This window comes from Pocillopora damicornis, chromosome 10 (genome assembly GCF_964200805.1).
Source record: "Pocillopora damicornis chromosome 10, jaPocDami1.2, whole genome shotgun sequence".
In the NCBI taxonomy this organism is placed as follows: Eukaryota; Metazoa; Cnidaria; class Anthozoa; order Scleractinia; family Pocilloporidae; genus Pocillopora; species Pocillopora damicornis.
Genome location: NC_142679.1, coordinates 13,230,658 through 13,248,400, shown reverse-complemented (window position 1 = coordinate 13,248,400; position 17,743 = coordinate 13,230,658). Strand labels below are relative to the sequence as shown.

The 17,743-nt window shown below is 34.9% G+C and overlaps 2 protein-coding genes across 2 annotated transcripts in view; one reads left to right on the top strand and one right to left on the bottom strand.

Annotated features, from left to right (window-relative positions):
- Positions 1-8: 8 nt before the first annotated feature.
- On the top strand, positions 9-16,865 carry LOC113676904 (SEC14-like protein 1). Its single transcript, XM_089184195.1, has 18 exons — positions 9-219; positions 530-679; positions 1,014-1,145; positions 2,414-2,542; positions 3,313-3,523; positions 7,311-7,387; positions 7,655-7,690; positions 7,791-7,850; positions 7,953-8,082; positions 8,913-9,001; positions 9,527-9,597; positions 10,002-10,060; positions 10,431-10,609; positions 11,189-11,257; positions 11,569-11,697; positions 12,315-12,548; positions 12,950-13,092; positions 13,907-16,865. The coding sequence occupies exons 1-18, from the start codon at positions 157-159 to the stop codon at positions 14,016-14,018; spliced, it is 2,073 nt and encodes a 690-aa protein (XP_089040321.1). The 5' UTR covers positions 9-156; the 3' UTR covers positions 14,019-16,865.
- LOC113676910 (diphthine methyltransferase) overlaps positions 16,611-17,743 on the bottom strand; it is a 6,081-nt gene continuing 4,948 nt past the window's right edge. Inside the window, exon 9 of the mRNA XM_089184199.1 lies at positions 16,611-17,245. Coding sequence (XP_089040325.1) covers positions 16,986-17,245 — 260 coding nt within the window. The 3' untranslated portion in view covers positions 16,611-16,985. The remainder of the gene's footprint in view (positions 17,246-17,743) is intronic.

Here is a 17,743-nt window from a genome sequence, read left to right as displayed (position 1 = left end):
ACCACCCCACAGAATTGTTTCCTTGTCGATCTTCATCTTCCTGTTTAGACGCAAGCAAACATGTCGGTGGTGTGTTAACACCGGCGTGCCTTGTAAAATCAGTTTTTGGTTTGAAAGCTCGTTGTTTAGTTTTTGCTTCATCCACTAGCAGTTAAAATGGTGCAAGAATACCAGTCGCCTGTAAGGGTTTATAAGTACCCTTTTGAGATAGTCATGGCGGTGAGTAGTTTAGCGTTTTCATTCATTTGGTGAAGTTTTCGATGAATCATTCTCTCTTTTTATTTACGCAATCCGATCACACTGATTCTACTTAATAGCTCTTTTATCGATACGAAGCTAATGAAACTAGTAATCTCACGTTCACTTGGTGATTGCCTTCAAGTAGAATTAATTGTGTAATAGTTGAGTCAGCGACCGGCGGCGTCTGGTTGTAAATACGATGCCTCTAATTGCCCAACTGATAAATCTTCACCGTTAGAGAATCAATTTCGCGGTTGTAATCTATGAACTCTCACTCATTTTTTTACAGGCTTACGAAAAGCGTTTTCCTACTTGCAAAATGATTCCAGTGTTTCTTGGTAGCGATATTTTGTCAGAGTATAAGAGCGAAGACGGCGCGGTACACAACATCGAAAGGAGATGTAAACTCGATGTAGATGCTCCGTATCTATTGAAGAAAGTAAGTGTATTGACCCGAATTGTAGCTAAACAAGAAAGATCTTTAACTTAAAGGAAATACACCAGTGGGTTGTGTGAAGGCAGTTCTCTCACGAATGTAAATTTGGCCAGTAACTTGCTTGATTTCCTCGTGCATAGAAATTTGTTGTACTGTTGATCAGTTGTTATCATGACGTGACTGTCGAAAACATCAAAACATGGTACTCGATACTGAATTATCTAGGACTGTGATACGGCTGATCCACATCTTCGTGATATCGGAAGGAAGGGTGGTTCAGCAAATTTTGTAATTTTGGTGCAGGTTTAAATTTTTCCAAAATTTCATTTTGCTGCAGATTATTGGCGTGGAGTATGTGTATTTCAATCAAACGAACTGTCTCGATCGGCGCGAGAGGACTTTGACAATCACTGCTTTCAACGAGAGCTTCTCGTCTCGTGTTTCTGTCACAGAACACTGCTTCTATTCGGTAAGTTTATTTACTCCTTCGTCACCTGCCTGAAGGGGAAGAGGGCAAATCGAGAAGTTTCTGTCCACATATTTTAAATTAAAGTCTCATTTTTTCTCCAAGTTTGATATTGTCTCAGCAACTAACACTATATTCACGTAACTTGCAATTTACGTTTGTGATAGTCTACTTTGAGATTTTGCCAATGACCTCAAAGTAAACACCGCAAGATGAGTATGAAATAAACAGTGCCAAAGTCTTTTGGTAGTGCACGAACATTTTATAGATTTAAGGATAAACACTTGTCTCCTGTCCCACGGGAACATTTGCATTACAATCAGGCAAAACCACAAATGACTATTCCAAAGTTTTCACGGGCCGATATAATGTTATTATACCTGCTTATTTTGGATTGGAAGTAATAAATAATTTATTGAATTATGATTATTAGCTTTCTACCCAAATATTATTAATTACACTAGGAGCCTTGTGCATACCCAGAAGAAAGTGATGTAATGTGTAGCAGGCTTGTAAGAAGATTTGTTTGGGTCATGTTTTGGCATAATTTAAATTTAAAAAAGTTTAAATTATAAATTTAAATTTTTAGGAATAATCTGGGAACGGTGTTTTTCATTTGTACTGGCTGATGTTTTATATTTTGAAGACTGTTATTATTGAATTGTTATAGTTAGGCATGGAAAGAACTAGACATAGCATTTTCCAATTGGCAAAATTTCTTATGAGTATGAAATCTGCAAGGTTACATTCTCGGCAGGGATTTTCTGTAATGCGTAATACTGTGTGTTGTTTTTGAGGTGTTTCTCATTTTATGCGGGCTAAAAACACAGAATGATAGAGCTGAATAATATATATATTTTGAATGAAAGCTTTTTTATGCTTAACTTTTAATATGCAAGATGCTTTTGCTTAAAGTAGAACTTTGCCAAGTCATCCCCTATTTACATTGAAGATATAGAAAATTGACTCTAAATGATGCACAAGAAAAATCTGTTTAATTATTTTGTACAGAGAGGAACAGTCTTACTCAGTGCTACATTTATGAGATAATAATATTAGGTCTGGATTGAGTGAGTATCTTTGTTCACCCTTCTAGCTGCACATCTGCTTATAAATAAATTGTGAGAATTTGGTGTCAGATCAAGATCACAACTTTTACTGATAAGTTTGAAAATGAGCTCAGAATTCTTGATCTAGCATCACTTGTGCTATCTGTTATGTCTTTGCATATATGTATCCTTTGTTAATTCATACCATTGTTGGCTTTCTAGGTTCATCCCGACAATCCTGACTGGACTTGTTTTGAGCAGGATGCCACTTTGGACATCAAGTCATTCTTTGGTTTTGAGGCAGCCATTGAGAAGTTGGCCATCAAGTTGTATCTTCAGAACATCAAGAAGGTGATCTTAGGGTTCTTCATAGTAATCCTCTATCTGTTTATTTCTTGGTGATTTTGTTTTATTTATGATCAATTATGTTTTGAATGTTGACCCCCTGTCAGAGTGAACTGTGAAGGGTTAATGCTTGTAACACCAGCTTCAGAAACTCTATACAGAGGCCAATATCATGATAAATTCAAATTATCTTGTAATTCCCCCTTTGCCCCAGCAAGGCAGTACCATAGGTTATGTAGAAATTTATCTCCCCTGTATCTCTTCTAATCAGCCACCTAACCCTCATACTGTGGTGAAAAACTGTTAGCTTTAGAAACTCTCTACAGTGGCCAATACCATCAGATGATAAGACCAAATTTTCTTCAATTCCCCCCTTTTCTCAGCAAGGCAGTACCTCAGTTTATTTAGAAAATTATTGTTATTTGAGTTTACAGGAGGTTGAGTTAATGAATATCACATTTTGGGAACTTGTGCTGTAAGCACTTACCATTCATCGGCTTACTGATTCCTTATTTTATGTTACGTAGTACTTTAGGGGTAGTTTATGTTGTGAAATTTAACAGTAGCTGCAGTCAACAAGATGAATTACCATCTGTCTCTCGTTAGTTCACTTAAATCACCACCTTCACAAGCTGCAAGGGTTTTACCAAGTGTTTAACACTAATATCGCAAAACTTGTAAGTCCCAGTATCCACAGATCCTTTTACCAGAAAAAAAAATTATTATCAAATGTTGTGTTTTATGACACAAGAAATTCTTACGTTATCATTCATCAGGGAAAAGAAGTGATTCAGTACTACATTGATGAGTTGATTAGTGAAGGGGTGACATATCTGGCTCCCTTTGAGAATTCTCGTGGACGCCCGAGAACAAAGAGTGCAGAAGCTGTAAGTAGTGAAGACCAAACAGAGGAGGATGGTAATGCCCTTCCTATTGCAAGCTCTGCAATAGAAGCTTCTGATGTGGTACCACTTGCCTCCAGACCAGGTGAGTGTAAAATATACTGAAAAACTACTTTAAATCTGGAAAAAACAGGAAAGAGTTGGAAACATGGAAAACTGTGGTTATGTGCCCAGTCCCCCCACTCTGTTATAGCTCTCCATTTTGCAGTGCTCAGTCATTCAGATCACCTAATTAGAAGGTTGCCAATGAATTTATCCTCATGATAGCACACAACTTCTGACTACTGAGAGAGTAAAGAGGGATAGTTTTCTAAAGAACTGTTAGTGGTGCCTTGTCTGTGGAAGGTATTACAAGATTATTTGCTTTTATCAACTGAGGTGGTGACATGAATTGACCACTGTAAGGAGTTTTTAAAGCTGATGTTTTGAGGGTTGGCTCTTTATCAGGGTGAGAGAGTATGTGGTTAGTTAACTATAGCTGCTGTAGCTTTTCTTTCAATAATAGAATGAAAACTTTGCATTAATGTAGATTCATTAACATCCACTGGATTAAAAATAAAATCATACCTAAAATTACAATTACTATGAAATAGCTTTCAATAAAATCAAGATAAGATCATAACTCAAGCTAAAAAATGCCACAAATTTGGGTCAACCAGCTAAACACACATACAATGATAAAAGGATAGTAATAACTTCTTTGCAACATCAGTGGTACCTGGGGATATATTTTGGCCGTCATTGGTCTTTCAAGGCAAATTGAGTTATTTAGGGTAATGTAACATATGAGTTTCAAAAACAACTCAAAGATAGGAGTGGAAAAAAAGTTATTCTAATTGATGCAGTATGTTAGACTGTTCATTTATCCCTAAAAAATATTAACAGGATTGATATAAATTTGACTCTTAAATCATTTACTGGATACCATTTTAACAACTGCAAGGATATTGTGAGGTATTATAATGGAAATGTTGTTGGGTTCAGTTTTACATTGTTCAGCTTGGTAATTTGAGTCAATTAATTGTCATGAGTGGTGTCAAAGGGCAAGTAGCTTGAGCAAGATTGTTTTTACTGAGATACTGGTACATTTGGCTTGTCGACAAGATTGAGTTACAAGCTATGATAATCTTAAATTCTTGTTAAGAAATCCCCCTGCTGTTTTTCCAATTTTTTGGTTCAAATTTTTGTTACATATTTTCTGTTTAAAATTTTTGTTTCATATTTTCTGATTATATCATAGTGACTAGTGGTTGGTTTTCAGAAAGTTTTTTTTTCTTTTACGAGGCAGCTTTACTGTAGGAGAAGGCATTTGTATTTGCCAAATCTTTTAATTTGTAATCAAGAATCAGAGGGAGAACAATGCAGGTGGTTGATTTCAATGGGTGCAGGAAGTGAGTTAATGCTATGTGACTTTCCTGTGCTACTCTTAGCCTAGTTTATGCCTGCATGGAAAGTGGTTTCCTGAATAAACATACCTTTTGACCTTGTTTAACACGTAATGATGGCATGCTTGGTAACAGGAAAAGACTTGTGCTTTGCTGCAACAAATTTGAGATACTCCTTACCTATACATTCACCTATGTTTTGATGATAACGACAGTAACCATGAAAGAATAAAGGTACTAGATATGTTTTAATTTACTAAATGTATATTTTGTGAAAAGCTGTCCACCAACTGTAAATCATATGTGATTCTGTGAATCTCATATTAATTTAATACTGAAATACGTGTAACCTTAAATTTATACCATTAATGAATACCTTGTTTGTGGTGATGAAGTAAGAAATATCATAAAGCTTGTTATACATTGTTCATTTACTACATTTACATTTATTTCAATAATTTCTGGAGTGATCAACAGTTTTTAGTTTTATTTTGTTGTTGACAGAAGCACAGTTCAAAGTAGTTCCCCTTCCAATAAGGATTATTAATGCTTAACTTTGCCAAGAGTATCATTTAAATTTTTTCAACTATCTCATCTTTCATAAATTCGCATGAAAGCATAAGTTCAAAACTTTTAGGCTTTATTTTTGTTGTAAAATAATTTACATGTGATTAGTATAATTCATTTTTACAAGTTGATTTTCATAATTTTTGCTTAAAGAAAATTACACTCTGTCTTGCAACAGACAAACTTAAACCAAAGAAAAAAAAATAAATGATAAATTTACAAAAAGCCAGAATGAAATTGGAAAAGGCATGTGAAAACATGGGTAACAAAGTGGACCAGCAATTAAAAAAATCGGTATACAGTCATGTAGCAATAGCAGAAGTAAAAGCCGTGTTTATATAGGTACGCAGCTATTAAGCTCTAAATTTATAACTTATAGGGAAATTTAAAATGACAATTACAGAACAGTTTTTGTACAATATTCTTGAACATCTGGTTTTGTGGACATGCTGTCTGAGTTTAATTTGAATTTCTGACGTCAAGGATCCTAATTTAGTCAACAATAAATACAATTGAAATCCAAATGAAGTGGACACGAACAGGCCTGAATCATACAACACTTAAACAAAGGACAGCTTTGGAACACGTTTATGGCTCATTTGCTTCAGTTGCTATATTTAATTCCTTTTCCCAAAAGAGCAGTGAACATATGCTTTACAAATGAAGTCACACCAGGCAACCCAGCAAGGTATTTTACAGGATTCTTACAATTTCATTCAGCATTAAGTACAAGGTTTTGTCAAAAATTTTCTGTCACCTTTTCCTAAACTATAATATATTTTGTTACACAGCTATGAAATGTTCAGCTTAAGTAAAGGTGGCATCAACATTTTGTTTTACTGAATACAGTGAACCATTTTAGAATGTGGTTTAGTTCTTCTTTGTCATGAGATAATAAATTTTATTGACTTGTTTTAAAATATATGGTAAGGTGAAAAATGTTTTTTTCATTTCAGACCATTTTCAAGGCCCTTGAAAAATTAACACAATTAATTTCTTTTGGCAATATGTTTCCAAAATGTGCTTGAATATCTATATTTGTAGAACTAAATTGCATATTAATTGACTTTGTCAAGAACTAATTCTGTCTATAGAGTTACAAACTTGTATGCCTTGCATCTTGTACTGAATTAGTTCGAGATGAGAATGAAAGAAAGAAACTTTTCTACAGGAACTAGCTCTAGCATGAGCTTAAACTCAATAAAAGAGCAGCTCATGATCTGATAATAACCTGCTTTGGTAGAAGACAAATGTGTCTAATGCTCATAGATAAGCTGTCCCTGCTTAGTAAAATGAAAAGGACTTGATCATCAATCAATTAACTTTGTATGCTGTTGTCCTGCATTGTGCCTTGTGCAGCACTTGGCACAAAACAGATATAAGATTGCATTTGATGAAAATTATGATGAATAATGTGAACATGAACCTAGGGTTATTTCATTGCAAGAAAATATTTTTCGGCATTTTCATTGCTAGAAAGCTATTTAAAGTGAAATTTTCGACTGAATGTTCAATTTTCAATTCATTTCACAAGAAAGCTGTTTTCTATAGTGCAAGAAAAAGTAGTCGACATTACCTGCATGTTTATGGAAGGTACTTCATGGTTTTTGTCCCTTCATAAATTTTGCCAAACTCACAAAATCGTCATTAAAAGCCATTTCAGTCTGTGTTTTCTTAGCAGTTACATCTGTAGTGTTTTTCTAACTTACCAGATTTCCTCTTATTTACTGCAGTTAAGTTGCATTGAATATATACTTGGCTGAAAAAATCTCGAAATACTGATCTGACATTGCACCTGTTAAGTCTTTCTGATTAAATGATAGAAGCATTCAGAATGGTTTAAGTGGATTTTGAAAATGACTGTTAGTAAAAAAATTGTCAGTAAGAATTTTCTTAAGTCAGCTTGTTTTGCATTTTCAGACTACAAGCTTGATGATGACTACATTCAGAGGTTCCTTGGAAAACTTAGTCCCAAGGAAGAGAACCAACTTATTCAGGTAACTGGCCTTGTTTCAGGCATGTAGAATAAAATGTTGGGTCCTTGCATCATAACTTTTTGTACCACCAAAGCTTTGCTTCAATCTATTTTCTACCCAGCTTATAGGTATATTGAGTATACTTGTAAGAGAAACAGCTGTTGACTAGTCAGCACTAGGATCATGTAATAGTCTTGTTGCATCTGGTTGTGCTTCCTTTTTTTCTTTTAAAGTAAAAACAAAAAAACTCTTCTAAATTACTGTGTTCTATGTGTTATTTCTTTATAGCTGCGCAAGAAACTCAGTGCCACCCATCAAGGAAAGGTACTTGATTTTTTAAAATTAACTTCCTCAGAGCTTTTTACAGGAGAGTCAGTGTATGCAGATGTTTCAGTTATGCTAATATATTGTTTTTTGTTGACAGATGCCTAATGATGCTCATCTTTTAAGATTTCTCAGAGCACGAGACTTCAATTTAGACAAGGTACTAATGGAACATTGTGTTCTTGCAGTTTGATGCGCTCTTCTATAATAATTTTGGTTGCATGTATGGCATTGTTTTGAAACTTCCTTTTGTCACATTAAGGTGTATGAGATGCTGTGTGAGTCTCTGGCATGGCGACGCCATCACAATATAGACAACATAAGGGAGATATGGCAGCCTCCTGAACCTCTCTTGAGCTACTACAGTGGAGGATGGCATAACAAAGATAAAGGTGAGAACCTTGTTGTGACGAAAAATTCCTTAGATGAAAGATTGATGTGGTTATTCAAAATTCTCCCCAAATTCCTTAGTTAGTAATACTGACTTAACGCGATTGTATACCTTCATAGCAAACTTGCAGCAACAGAATTCGTATGGCCAATCAAATGATTTGTCATGTTAATCAAAATAGATAAGCATAAGCCTGTCAGTGTTTTCCTTTTCAGGTAGTAACCAATAACATTTCCTACCTGTAGTATCTCTTATTGCTACCTAAAATCACTCGGAATTCTTGAAAATTTTACCCATAAAAGGATTGCTCTTACCTGCTGTGTGTAAAATAATAAAATAATAAGGGAGAATTCTGACTTTTGGCTGAGAAATTTTTTTGAGTGTCTTACATGCATTTCAGAGGGAAGGAGAAACTAGTTAATTACTTGTTAACAATAATAAATCCACAAGTACCATGATCATTAATTTCAATTTTTTTTCACTTTTTGGCATTAATTTACCTGCTTCCAGTCCATTATTAGTATGCCAAAATATTTGCATGTTTATTATTACCAACAAAAGGCATAATGTTTCTGATATGTAGAAAACTCTCTATTGATTAAGCTTTGAATACCAGGTACAGCTGTATGATGAATTGAGGTACATGAACACTGTAACTTATAAATGTTACTGGTATTAATATTCTTGAACTGCAAGGTCTATTGATTCAGGACTAACAGATTCAATCAATCACTAAAGTATTATTTTACATTGACAGTACTTTGCATTTGTCTTGTGCCAATAGATTTTTCTGGAGATTTTATTATTTTTCCCTATTTCTGATTCATATAGAGGGGCGCCCATTGTACATACTCCGGCTAGGGTCCATGGATGTGAAAGGTCTCCTTAAAGCTGTTGGTGAAGATGGCTTTCTTAAACATGTAAGTTTTTCATATCATTTACTACAAAATAACTTGATATGCCATCCTTTCTACAAAGTCTTTGTGGGGACTTGTGATCACAGCCATATCTGTCCAGGGTTAATTAACACTCAAAGCAAACAGTTATGAATAAAGGGGGTAAGTTTCTAAAAAGGAAACTGTGGTGCTGCATCAGTGGGGGAGTATTAAAAAATAATTTAGTTTTATCAGCTGAGTTGATAATGTAAATTGGTCACTGTAAAGAGTTTCAAAGGTGATGTTTCCAGCATAAGCCCTTTGAAAGAGCAAATGACAAAAGACAAATGCTCATAACATCAGCTTTGAAACTCTTTATGGTGGCCAATTTACATTATCAACTCAGCTGATTAAACCAAACAATTTAATTTCATGATCATACATTTTAAAACTTTCTTGTGTTTGGGTTTTGGAACAAAAACATGTGCAAAGCTTCAAATTCTTATGATTCAATAAATGATTGAGGAACTGACTATTAATTTTACAAATGTCTTTTTTAATTTTAACAAGGTTGTCTCAATTAATGAAGAAGGACTAAGAATGACTGAAGAACTGACAAAAGAAACAGGGCATCCAATCAGGTAATACAGGGCAGAATTCATCAGACTCAAGCTTATGGAATTAGTATATACTAGATTTCTGTCTGTTTGTCAGTGGCTGTTTGCATTCTCTGCTCCTTGTGGGTGTTATCTCCCTCTCCTCATGAACAATTAATTTTTTTTTCAAATCTATGCCCCCTTGTTGTTTTTATGCAGATATTCTTCTGGTCTGAGTGTTATGGAATACTTTCTTAATTAAAATGGCTAGTTCACGTCTTGCATGTGGGGGTTTTGATTGAAATTCCATAGGGTTTGTTGTCCTCTGGGGGATCATTTCTAAATATAGGTTGAGTTGGCTTAAGGAAGATTATTAAGCTGCTGTTTTGTATCACAGTGATTTCATACAAAATAGACATATTTGTTGATTAAAGTTTGTTTTGTTACAGCTCATGGACGTGTGTTTGTGATTTGGAAGGCTTGAGCATGAGGCATCTTTGGAGACCTGGTGAGTTGACAGTTCTTTGATTAGTTTTAACAAATACACAGGTGATGGATTTAATGTTATAATGTCACTAGAACTACTTCCTTTATTTTTGTTGACTTCTTGCCAAAGGTAATCAGGTGAAAATACTTAAAAAGTTTTTAAGAGTAATTATCTAGAGCTTTGGATTCTGATTAGAAGACAAATGTTAGGGCTTGATGCATTTATGTTACACATAGGTTATAACTTTAACTACAGTGATAAATAGTTAGATATTTTTTAGGTTAGGAAGTTAAAAATTCTCCCTCTTACATGACCCTATTTAAACAACTTCTTTAGCTCATTGTAAAACTGTTTGGCAAGTTATTGATCAAGAAATTATTTCTCTTATTAGGGATTAAAGCCTTATTGAAGGTGATTGAGGTTGTTGAATGTAACTACCCTGAGACAATGGGCAGACTGCTGATTGTACGTGCACCCAGGATATTTGGTGTTTTGTGGACATTGGTCAGTCCTTTCATTGATGAAAACACAAGGAACAAGTTCCTCATTTATGGAGGAAATGACTACCAGGTAATGATAGTAAGAAATTGATTTTCTTGTCTTTTTATGCCCTTGAGAGTAATCCTAAAAAGGACTGTTCTCATGGTGATGACTGATGTTAGTTTTTTGAAAAAACCCATTTGTTCCCACCATAAACTTTGGATGACTCTGAGGAACTCTGTTTCTTTCCCTGGAACATCAGTTTAAGTAAGCTGCGTAATTAACATGACCTAAAACTTTTAAGGGAATTAAAGGAACCTTAACACTTTGCATCCTAACATCAGTTTACAAGTTCTCCATATTGTTCTTTATACATTTCCTATGGTGCTTGTAAGGAGAACTTGTTGAACAATCAAGAGCTTCTTGAGTTTCTGATGATTTCCCTTATTCTCATGAACTTAATGTTTGATTTAGGGGTGATACTGTTGGGAGAAATTAGATGCCTATCACTCTTAGGCAGTAAAGGGTTGAGTTATTTTAAAAAATCAGCATACAATGAACTCTAATACATGATTTTTAAAACATAGTACTCTTCCATCTCTCTCTGTAACAGTTTTGTTAACTTCTTTTTGTCGTTATCAATGTTTTCATCTATTCTTTTTATTTTAGGGCCCTGGTGGTTTGACTGACTACATTGCAGCAGAATACATCCCAGACTTTCTTGGTGGACCCTATGAGGTTAGAAAGCAGTCATCATAGAGCTGATTTACGTCAGCATTACTCAGAGTAAAGATTCTTCTGTAGCTAATTTTTTGCTCGGCTAGAACAAAAGGTTTTCCTCTGGGCAGTTCTAATGTTCCTCGATATTTTCCTTTTGCTTCTATTCAGTGAGTAAACTGGTGTCCTTTCATATCTTGGTGACTTCCTTTTCTATGAAGGTTAACAAAAAAAGTGCTATCAACTCTCAATACCCTGAGAATTACCTAACTTTTAATAAGAAGTTATTAAGGTGTAATTTTAAAAAGATGTTCCTTTATTTTCCTTTAAAGTGCCAAATTAAGGAGGGGGGACTTGTCCCAAAGACTCTCTACAGATCTCTGGAGTTCAGTGAAGGAGAGGAATCTTGGAGCAGTGAAATATACCAAACAACACATGTTAGCAAGGGCTCACCTCATGAAGTAAGGGATGAAATGTCAGAAAAAAAATTATATTAATTAAATAATGGACCTCAGCCTCCCACATATTTCTACACTCCAGCACATTCAAGATTATTTGAGAGAAGAAAGAATGGGAGATATGATAATGATGATTGTCATCTTTTATTAGCCTCTTTTGGAAGCTAGCCACTGGTGACTTGTCTTCTTAGGACTTCCCAGCCACCTTCTCATCCATTCACTTTGCATGTGTTTCTCCCCTTTTCCTCCACCTTTTATCTTTTGATTTGGAACATCCTTTCAAACACCAGATCATAATTAAAGATCATTTGAAATCTTCAATGATTATTGTAGCATATGTTAAACATAACACTTGCAGACAGTGGCTTTTAGATTCCACAAAATGCAATCAACTCCCATAACTGAGTAACAGTAATTTAAATATTGCTTTTAACATCAAGATGGAAACTTCTCTTCAGGTTCTTCCTGAATATCATGGCAATGAGTTGTCACGACACTTTCGTAGCGAAAGAGAGAGATGCTTGATAACAAGCTATGTTATTATGTGGTTAAGACTGCGGAACCTGTAAATACCAAAATTACTGCTAGTAAACTTAACATCTTCACCTGCTGCCCAACAGGTCCTGGTAACAATCAAAGAATCTCAGTCAGTGATCACGTGGGATTTTGATGTCATGAAAGGAGATGTCCAGTTTACAGTGTTTCGTCACAAGCGGCCTCGGGAGGCAGTCAGTACCACAAGCTTATCAAGTTTTGGAAGTGATGCATCCCTTAACCAGTCTGGAGTGATTGCTGGTGTAGATGCAGTGGTAGTTGAAAAGCCAAGGCATTGTTATGATGGTGAATCTATACAGGTATGTATCTTGCAAGGCTCAAGGGTTAACCTTCTTCAAAATTGTAAAGGGGTAAGTTTCTAAAAGACCAGTGGTGCTGTGACAGGGGGGGGAGGGTATTACAAGATGACTGAGTTGATAATGTTATTGTAAACAGGCCATTGTAGGAGTCCCTGATATGGACTTTTCAAGTGTTAGCCCTTTGTCATTTGCCCAGATAAACTTGCAAACTCTCAGGGAAACCTGAACAAAAACTTTAGTGAACCCTGCAATAGCTTACATCTTAACCCTGGGGGAGAAGCACTACCCATTGTTGCTTAGTTCAACTTCAGTTTTTGATGAGTTCCCAATGGATAAGCACTCTAGCTTGTAAGATGGTTTTGTTGTCTACTAACTAACATCTTTGTGTTTCTTTCTATAAGGGAACCCATGTTTGTTCCATTCCTGGAGTGTATGTTCTTCAGTGGAAGTACAAATCCGGAGCACCAACAGGCCAGGCTCATGGGCGTCATACCAGAGCTAAAGTCATGTACTATCATGAAGTACTTCCCTCTCGAGATTTTAGGTAGTGTGCTCTGAGGACTGAATTTTTCACTGTGATTAAAAAAAAAAAAAAGAAAGAAAAAAAAAACCGCAACTGTCCAGTACAGTTCCTATAGACATGCATTCTTGTAAAACTCTGGAAAAAAGATCAAGTCTTGTGCAAGCAGTCAGGATGCTGAAGTCTATGGCCATTAATATTTTATTTGCAACCATTCTGCTTAGGCCTTGAGAATTGATTCTCAAAAATTTCATTGATTACACTGCAAGCATAGAAAGTCTTTGTTTCAACACAAAAATGTGTACAAACATGGTAAAGAAACTCCTCTTCACTTCTGCCTGGGTAGTGTTCATGATGGCAAGGATTGCTTCCATATTCATTTCTTAAACAGCAGTTCATTTAAAATGATATTCATACGTTCACATTCATTTAAACTCCTTTTGGTTAAATTATCAATTCAGTATACATTGGTATATGAATTGTATGAAGTGCACAATAGGTGAACTTGTCTTTGTATTATCCTTCCAAAGAGAAGTGGCTGAAACTTCAATGACAGCAATATCTAATGAAGTAAAATCCCGTTCATAATTATTCATGATAGAAAATTTGTTGAAACTATTTTCTAGTAGAGAGGGGATAGAAAAATACATTTGTTTACTAACTGAAAACAACCTCGCTTTTAATTGAAAAATGATATCTTATTGTCTGTATCATATCACCCTCTAACTTTATAACTAATATATCTAACATGATTTGTGTGACTATGGTGACAGCGTTTTATTGTAACATTCTGTGTCTTCTTTAAACTTATTTGCTGTTTCATAATTTTCATTCTCAGGGGATCATTATCAAGTCTGGAGTCTTGCCACAGTGGTTTCTCTCAGCTTAGCATTTCAACTTCAACAAGTCACTCTTCAGGTGTAAGCACTGCTTCACACCCATCCAGATAGCAACTACAGTCAGGAGGGGCTCAGACACCAAGCACAACCAAATCACATGTAACCAAAAAAAGTAGCAAAGAATGATATTATTACAATGCTTCCTACTGCTCTTCAACATACACATGGGAAAAAATTGCAAACTGCAGAAATTTAATTTGGTACACAATTCTAGAAGTCAGTCAATGGTAGGCACATTAGGGAGAACCTTTACAACAAGGCAATATCTTTTTTTTTCTCTGATAAGTAATGTGAATTTATTTTAGATCTTTTTAGTTCACATCATTTGAAAACTGACAGGCCTCTCTTTCTTAACCCTTTAACTCCCAGATTGTTAATTCTCCCCTTCAGCTTCTGCACATTCCCTTGTAAATATTTGAGAGAATTTGGTGGTAGATCAAGATAACAACTTATGCCTGTTAAATATGAGTATTCTCATCACCTGTTTGCTGGATAATGTAGGGATATAATAAGGAGAAGTTACATACTTATCGCCTCTGGGATTTAAAGGGTTAAGTGCTACCAGTATTGTCATTCCCCAACATAGTTCAAGTCGCAGAGCTAGAAATTTTGGATTTAGTGAAAGGGATGACATACTTGTTTCACAAACAATCTTAAAAAATAATTGTTTTTAAATCTCAACAAAGTTTCATCTCTGTGGGACATAAGAATTTTTGTGGAGGATGCAAAGATTCCATTACAGGTGACTTAGATTGTTTAGTGATCTGTGGTGTGTCTTTGTTTAGCTAAACAAAGTAGTTCGTTCCTGTCAATTTTCTACTATTTAGTTCTATGTCATGCTTCAATTATTCTGGTAATAGTGAAAGCAGATGCCATTTTTGTCTGCTGGCAGACATCATTATTGGTCATTTGTCAATATTACCAGCTGTAAAATATTACCACCAAAAATTAATGTCAGAAGTTGTGGGATACCAGAGAATCTGAATTGCTACATGCATGTAGCACAGAAATTTCTGCCATCTCACTTTTGCACTGGTTAAGGCTATGCAGACACAATCTCAATTTGCCCAATATAATAATATATAATTCTTTTTTTAATATTGTCAATGTGTTATACGTTGCAACACCTAAAGAACTGAACATTTCAGTTTCCTCTGCTGCCTGATTTTTACTGGCTAGCCTATTTTGCAAAGGTTATGTTCTTACTATTCCCATGAAACAAGTTAAATTTCCATTTGCACTATTTATTAAAAGTGAATAACCATTATTGCAATTGAAATTTTGTAAAATAATAATTAAGAATTGTAAATTATATCATAGGCACAAACCACAAACTAGAGGTGAGCCCCTCAAATTATTATTGGTTGATAAGAAATAATAATTACATGGCTAGTAATGAAATCCAAAGGAAAGAAAGCAGTTTCCAGTACTGTGTTTCATCCAGGTTTAATGCATAAATTAAGTGTTAAAATTACAGATCAGAATGACATGAATGAGGAGTTAGTGAATTTTAGGTCCATATCTAAACCTCATACTATGACTGACATCATATCATGAGGTGGAAATGTTCAACTATTCCAGGTTTCTCAACCTGGTCTTTCTTACATTCCCAGCTTGCTGGATTATAATGAAATAAGCATTTTTTTTAACATGGAATAGTGTTATTGAATAATATAGTTGTAGGGGAAGGGGAGGGAGGGGGGTGTAGAAATTTACACTAACAGGTATATTGTTTTCATCAAATTATCAACATGTTAACTCCCAAGATCTGATGAATTATTCTCCCCTTCAGCTATAACCCTTTAACCCTAGGAGTGATTTGCTTCAAATTTCTCCTCACAGCATCACTCTTGAATCAATTATAATGGTCATGAGAATAATGCAGATGATCACCAATTTAAGAAGCTTCTGATTGTCAAGAGAATTCTCTTTGTCAGAACCATGGAAAATGTAAAGAGAACGGTATGGAGAATATGAATACTGATGTTAGGGTGTGAAGTGTTAAAACTAGGTAAGATAATGTTGTGTTACCTTAACTAGGCACCTCAATCAGATTGGATAACATAAAATGCACCACTATTCTTAGGACAGATTTATCATTTTTGGATGTGAAAGGATTAAAATGAAATTGTTTGTGGCTGCAATATTTTCTAGATGACTCAAATTTGATGCCTAGTGGGGTAATTAAGCTGGGACACACTCCATGAACTAATTGAGGCATAACTTTATGCTCCATTGACAGTTTCATTTCATACCAAACAGGTCTTGTTAATCATTTTTGTGGTAAATTATTTTACTGAGATCACATCAGCCAAAGATCAGAAGTTACAATCAGATACTTCCAGGTAAAGAACAGTTTTCAATACTTTTACAAGGTTAATAACATTATTAAGATTTTAGAAGTTGCTGACATCATGAAAAAATTGTCATCTATGTGATGCAGTTTGTCCATTGTGCATCAACTCAAGTTCATCAAGCAGATTTTCAAAAATGTATCATAAGAAAAATTTTGTACAATTTCATCAGTGATCTGATGCTTGTTACAATTTTCCAGATAATTGCTGGGTTTCAATTTATCATAGGGCTAGGTTTTTTTTATAATTCTACAAAGTAATGCATGAAGTTGAAACTCAACTGTAAGTCTTCATTGCATGCAATATTTTATTTATCATAAATATGATTACTAAGTAATGGTATCTTTTTACATACATTCTTAACAATTGAAAAAAATTGAGGTTAGATACGGAATTGTTATTGAGTTAGTGATGATAATTAAAATGTTATAAGGGAATTTTCTGAATTATGAATGTATAGATATATGTTCTATCATCAGAATTCTTTAGCTAGTATTACTATGATGGTGCAGTGGACTTGAAATAAAAGTTTTTATTGGAATAATTCTTTGGTGTTTCCTCTTCTGGTCAGACATCAGGGATGAAGAAGACAGAAATCCACACTGTTCCTTCTCTGAAGGATGGAAGATTGAACTCAACACATTGCTGTGTTTCATTTCCAGGGCTATCTTGAGACTGCATTATTCACTGTCCACAAATTTAAGGCATGGTCATAGAATGAACAAGTTGCAACTATGTCAGTTTGAGTATCAGAAATGCTTTCATGTAATAGGTCAGTCCCTTTGTGTTCATCATTTCTGTCCATTTGTTCACAATCTTGTGCACTGAATCTAGAAAGCTGGATATGTTTCCTGTACCAATCAGCACCATAAGCCAAACTTGCTTGTTCCTTATAAGAAACCACTTTTTCCAAGCTTTGATGTCCTGGTAGTTAGAAAAAGGAAAAGAAAGCCTGATAAATTGATGAGTTGATAAGTTGATATTAACACATTTTTTTTTTTTCAAAAAACTTTACTCTGTGAAGTCCCACATTATGTTTTCAATTTAGTAAGGGATCTGACAACTCCTATTGCCACAATATCTTCAAGCTTGATTGCCATTCCAGTGCTCTGCTTTAATAAAGCATAGACTTAGTTAAATCTCTACAGTTCAAAAAATGGATTGCTCTGTCACAGGTATGTGAAAAATCCTGCCATTCTCACCAAGTATCTGTCAAACCAGATAACAAACCAACAGACCCAAAAGAACCATTCGGCTCCACAAACAACATCCATTAGCAGAGGTTTCAATAAAAGCCAGTTACTGGTGGTCTTAACCCTTTAACTCTCAAGCTCCACTTCTTAATTCTCCTTACTTACTGCCATACTTTTCCTTGTAAATTAGACATGAGAATATGATCTCAAGCCCATAAGACCAGTATTA